The sequence below is a fragment of the Ochotona curzoniae genome, unplaced genomic scaffold (assembly GCF_017591425.1).
Source record: "Ochotona curzoniae isolate NIBS_2020 unplaced genomic scaffold, NIBS_Ocur_1.0 scaffold_1037, whole genome shotgun sequence".
In the NCBI taxonomy this organism is placed as follows: domain Eukaryota; kingdom Metazoa; phylum Chordata; class Mammalia; order Lagomorpha; family Ochotonidae; genus Ochotona; species Ochotona curzoniae.
In genome coordinates this window covers 24,645,482-24,651,481 of record NW_024467083.1, presented here as the reverse complement: position 1 = coordinate 24,651,481, position 6,000 = coordinate 24,645,482, and the positions used below count along the sequence as shown (strand labels likewise).

Genomic DNA, 6,000 nt, shown 5'->3' with positions numbered 1-6,000 from the left:
GGGAGAGGGAGGGAAGTAGAGGGCCCTTGGGGTGGGCAGGGGCAGTGCCACACAAAACAAGAAAAAGCCCAGTTGTTACTTATGATGACTAAGGAAGTCATACTGAACAATAGCAAGAAACAAAACAACAACAAAAAAACAGGTTACTGTCTGTCTCAGCATTTTGTCAAAGAGCCAGTACAGGTTAAACACCTATTCCTAAGGTCTTGGAGAGCCATTTGTAGATGAGCTGGAGGAAGAAAAATGGATTTTTGTCTCAAAAGAAGCATGGAGGCACATGAGAGCATGTTCCTGGCTTTTCCTGCCTTGGAGACAGCAGGCTGCCTGGGTGTTACCACAGGATCTCATGGAATTTAGAGGCCACTCCTATCCTTACAAGGAGGAGTACAGCCTCCCATGAAGGATGGTCTGTGCAGGTGGATCAATGGAGCCATTCAACTCCTGGGGCGATACAAAGGAGCGATGAGGTAACATATATCACTGAAGTGAAAACTGGCCTGTGTGGGGGCAAAACCCAAGCTCATATGCAGAACATGGCAGTCATATAGCAAGGAAACAGGTTTCATAGGAACAGCAAAGTCAGGTAAAGTCAGAAATGCTGAGGATCAGGAAAGAGATGGGAGAAGCTGGCTGGAACAACTCAGGAAGTTCCTGGGATTATATTAGCCCCAAAGCTAACCATGTGTATTTGCATGTGTATCCCCATCACTTGCCTTCACCAGCACTAAGAGATAGCTCCTGCTCTATAAAATCTAGAGAGAGTGGACCACGGAGACCCAACGATTATGGCATGATGCAGGCTGATGCCCTCTGCAGCAAATTAAAGGCTCTTCCTTTCCACCAGTGGCCATTGAGTCTGGTGGTCAGTTTCCATAACAGCAGCACGAAACACCACCTGACCCCACAGAAACAATCAATAATACATGCGTGCTTGCTGATTGCTAAGGCCACAGGCAACGGTGACAAAGAGAAAATGCCTGGAGAGTCCAATCCAAAGACCTTGTGCTCCTTCCAGTCCGCAGCAGGTGCCTTTCAGCAGGGCTCAGTTGTCTTCCTCTCCATCCTCCATCCAGCCGGTGGTCCTGTCTCCAGCCCCGCTCAGATGCACCCAGGGAGCCTTCTGCTGCTCCTTGAAAGTCAGTGTCGCCACCTTCCTGGCATGCTGGTAACAGCAGAGCAGCGCCAGGAGCAGAAGGAGGAACAGGACCAAGGGGCAGATGACTAGGAAGTAGAGCAGAGAGGTGGAAGAGCAAATTCCGGAAAGAAATGTGGGTTCTGCAAAGAAGGGGAGACAAATGAAGCCAGCATCAGTTTCTGACGGCTGCGTCCTGCTCAATTCCTGACACTTGTGGGACTTGCTGTTAAGGCAAATAATGTCCATATAATGGGGCCAAATAGCCCCTTGAGCGGGCTCCTAACGCGGGCCAGGGAGGGAGGAGGGCGCTGCTCTGTTCTCCCCACGTAGCTCCCCCTGGGTATGGCAATTTCCAACACCGCTGGAGGTTCCAGTGACCTACTTAAAGACACCAGGCAAAACAAAAAAACAAAACAAAAAGCAAACCTCTCCTTTAATCTGCCTTCCTGGGAAAAGATATCCATAATTCAGCCCTCGTTCTCAACTGTGTTGCTGCTGCTGAATTTTTAACTGAGTTATTCCCACGGCTGCTTCCAGGGCACATGCCGCCCTGTTCTTAAAGTCCGTGCATCTTCAGTGAGGAGCCCCTGATAAAGCTCCCCCGCCCGCCCCTCCCAACACACATACACAGCACCTGCCGCTCCCCAACCCGGGGGTCCAACCCTTCGGCTCCCTGACCGTGTAGCTCCCCTGTAGTCATCGCTTGACCTACTCCAGGGACCCAACCCTTCTCCTTCCCAACCGGCTGGTACTACCCTTCCTCCACCTGCTTCCTACCTAGCCTCAGGCACAGTTCCTCTCGTTATCCCCTTTATGTAGACCTCTTTTTTGCCCTTCCACCCGTCCCCTTTGCTTCCTTGTCTTTAGTGGAGGTTTGCTGAGGATGCCGTTGGCTTTAGTATCCCCTGCAAACACGTGCTCCATGGCTTCTGCTGATCTGAATTAAACCGGATCGACTGCAGCCACACAGACAACGGGGACTCTGTGCAGGCAGAGACATTTGCTCGGCGGCAGCTGCCGTCCCGGGAGAAGAAGCGGCAACAGCAGCCAGCACGCTGAGCACGCACGAGCAGCCCAAAGTGGATGCTGACCACTCAGCCAGACTAGCAAAGGCAGGCAGGACAGCAAACACTCCAGTTTCCAGGAAGCTGCGTCCTGAGCAGCTGGTCAGTGAACCAGGTGTGCATTCTCCTGAAGCAGAAAGACACATGCTTAAAGGGACACTGCTCACTAAATGGGGTCTTCAAGCAACTTATATTTATTGATAAGATAGTACTTGAAAGCAGGGATGTTCTGAAAATTCTGATGCTAACAGTAGCTAACAAAGAATTTGCTGGAGAATTGGAATGATAGGAGCAATTTCTCTTTCAAAGATTAAGCAGTGGGATTCACGAGCTCACATACTCTTAAAGATAAAAACAGCTTTTAGAAGGCAGGTCAACCAGCCTTCTGCAGCAGGAATTCCATTTTGTCATTGCTGATGCATTTCCATGTGCAAGAATGTCTCTCTGATGGAAGTCAAGGAAGAATCTAGAAGAGTGCTCAACTCCAGCCTTGTGAACTTCTTGAGGGTAGAGCCTGTGCCTTACATGTCATGGGATCTGGGGCAGCACTGTGTGCAGGGCCTCCATGGAGCTCAGTGAGTGCATCCATGGCGCAAGTACATCTCACAGTTGGGAAAGCAGGGGCAGCTGCCTTCACCTTCCACAAGGTCAAGGTTATCACTGTGCATAAGTTGGCTGCTCTGAGTGGGCTAGTGAAGAGCTGCTTAAGGTTTGGGCTGGGATTTTCTCTGGGCTCTTTTCTATTTCCCAACCAAATTAAGTGGTGTGTGTCTCTATATGTGTCTGTGTTCGTGTATGTATAAAAGGAAACAATGATTAAGCTAAATTTTAAAATCTTGACCATCTCCTCTTCACATCCTAGCCAGCCCTGCTCCCAAACAACCCATCTTTCTTGATCATTATTCTTCTTCTAGGTTTGATTGATGTGTATTTGAAGGCCAGTGGGCCAAAGAAGGAATAGATAGCAATGCTGAAAGAGAATGAAGCCAGACTCCAGGTGTTAAGAACCCTTGTTTGGGGATTTTACAGAGAGTACCAAGTGAACACCTAGTGGGTCTCAAAGAGAACCAGGTTCAAATCCTAACTCTCCATTTAGCATTATATGTTACTTGTCCTGCCTAATCATCAGTTTAACGGTCCATCAAATGGAGATACTAATTTCTAGAGTTCTGTATATATATACATATATATAAACACACACACATGCATATCATTTCACAGAAGATTGAGGGTACTTGCTGAGTTGGCAAGCCCATAAGCATTAACTAAAATGCTAGAGAAAGTTATGGGCCAGGATAATCACAAGCAATCTCACAAGGCCGGAGCCTGCATCTCTTCTTTCTATCTTTGTCTCCAGACCAAAGTGACGTTCCCATGAGAATAAACAGAGGGCAGAGAAATGTGAGGTTAGAATTCATGGCACCAACTACCATAGTTGCTAACATGGTATAATCAGAATGGCAAGAAGGATCAATGTCCAGGACCTAGGGAGAGTTCTAAGAGTGCACAGTCTGTCCGCGAGACTTCAACATGACAGCACTGCCAGAGAGCTTGCCTATCTTAATGGAGAGGTTGGCTCCACTTAAAGTGCTCTTTTCGGTGCCAAACTGGCCAGCAGCAGCCACTTGCAGCTCTGGAGTTTCTCCATGACCCCTCCTGAGAGCACACTGTTTGCCTGACATCCTACAATCACCATGTCTCACCATCTGCTTCTCACCCATATCTGAACTAGAACTAGTGACATTCCACCATTAAGTTTTGGCAATTTCAATCAGTCCAAGTGCTCAATGCTCAAAGTACAAGGTCTGCAAAACAGAGCCAACAATGTAATGAGAATACTTCATCATGAGGTTTAGCTCATAACTTGCTGCTGCCCACAGCCAAATACAACATGAGGAACACTCTTTTTTTGCACTGTCCTAGAAATACATCTGAGGAGAGCTATGGAATAACAAGGGGGTTACCAACTTCTTCCCATATGCAACCCAAAACTTGAGCACCTAACCATGGCCTGTGTGCTCATGTAGGTGAATTGACTCCCATAAAGGATATAGAAGTGGGGTGAACTGACCTGGTAAGAAGTATATCCCACAATAAGTGTGGAAAAGGCAAGATTCTTCCCCCAAGAAATCTGTCTTAATTTTTCTGCCTTTACTTGCATAACCACATGTTCCAAGAGTTCTGGAATGTAGTCCTAAAGCAAAATCAATCTGAGAGGAACAAACAGAATGAATAGAAAACCCTTACGGAAGTGAGAATTGGTCCTATGTTATAATTAATCTAGGTTTCATCAACACATGGAACTGATACTCACGAAGAGATGAATCCACTGTGATTCTGTAAATACTTAAGCACCTGCCCCCATCTAGGCACTGTGCTAATTAGTGCTGGCAACATGATGCTCACAGTCTTTGTGTCTCAGAATTCATGGTCCGGCAATGGTGATGAATAGGCAATGGTGATGAATAGGCAATGGTGATGAATAGGCAATTGCAGGTGTAATGATGGAGAAAAAGGTAAGTCACTGCAACTGGCAGTTTAGCTGGTAGGCAGAGGATTAATAGATACTTACCTGGGAATGGTGGCATGGAGCATTCCAGTATGGCGATCCATTCAAACTGAGAGGTCAGACATTCAGTCATAGCTACTCTCTTCTACATTGTACCTTTTTTTCTTTCCTCTCTTTTCCCTGTGTAACTTAAAAGACCTCAAATTTTTAGCATCTTGAAACCAAAACAGAAAAAGTAGAGCTAAAAATGCTTTGACTAACACCTGTCATTTGTCACTACCTTTTCTCTTTTCCTTTCCGTCAGAGCTCTTGATAGAGTAATCTGCACTTGATGTGGGCACTTGCTTACTCCTCAGCCCACAGCAGTCTGATATCTCTCATTCCTTTTCTGTAACTGTCCTATAATGTCAAATGCAATGGACACTTGAAGCCTCTTATTGTAATCGACCCCTTAGCAGGAGTTCAGTGTGCAGACCCTCCCCCTCCCCTATGGACACCCTCTCTGCCTTTGCATTCTTGGCTGCCATCAACACAGCTTCTCCCCAGACCCCTCAGGCTCCCCTTTCAGGCTCCTTCACAAGTTCCTCATTCCCACTCCCCGATAAATGCTGCTTCTCTTGGAGGCTCATTCTGGGGCATCATTACTGGCTATAAATGGATAACTAACTGTTCATGTGTAGCTCAATTTGAAAGCCGTGATGTGTCCCAGACAGTTCCCCTTTGAGCAACTTACAGGTGCTCCAGTCTCAATTCCAGATGAACTGACTCAAAATTGAACTAATCTCCTTTTAAAGCTTTTTCCTGCATTGCCATGCTTGGGAAATAACTCCAGTCCCCACCTAAACCAGAATCCAACCATTTAGTCTTGCTTTTCCCTTCCACTCACTCACTCTCCACATATATGAAACCAGTTTCTGAATCCTGAAGATTCTCTTAATTCTCAAAACTTGTCCCTAAGTCACCACTGGTGCTACCATAACTGAAGTCTTCCACCTGTCTCACCTTCATTCTTACATTTTCCTTTTTGTTCTATCTGCTTCCCCTATAATTCCTCTTGAACACTACTCCCAGTTAGGTATTCTAAAATGCAAATCTGATGATGTCACTTCTCAGCTGGAACCGGTTCAATGACAGTTTGTGTGAGTATCTGCATTTCTCTCTGTGTGTGTAACATGTTTTGAGGCATGGGGGAAGTGAACTGTGCTAGATGCTTGAAACGCACTTGTGCACATAAGTCAAATGATATGCATATAATCTCATGGATAGTAGGTGGTGGAACTATGAAGCTTATC

General features: G+C 46.4%; 1 protein-coding gene across 1 annotated transcript in view; it reads right to left on the bottom strand.

The window, feature by feature from the left end:
* Window positions 1–1,042: 1,042 nt before the first annotated feature.
* CD101 (CD101 molecule) overlaps window positions 1,043–6,000 on the bottom strand; it is a 29,876-nt gene continuing 24,918 nt past the window's right edge. Inside the window, exon 9 of the mRNA XM_040999047.1 lies at window positions 1,043–1,275. Coding sequence (XP_040854981.1) covers window positions 1,043–1,275 — 233 coding nt within the window. The remainder of the gene's footprint in view (window positions 1,276–6,000) is intronic.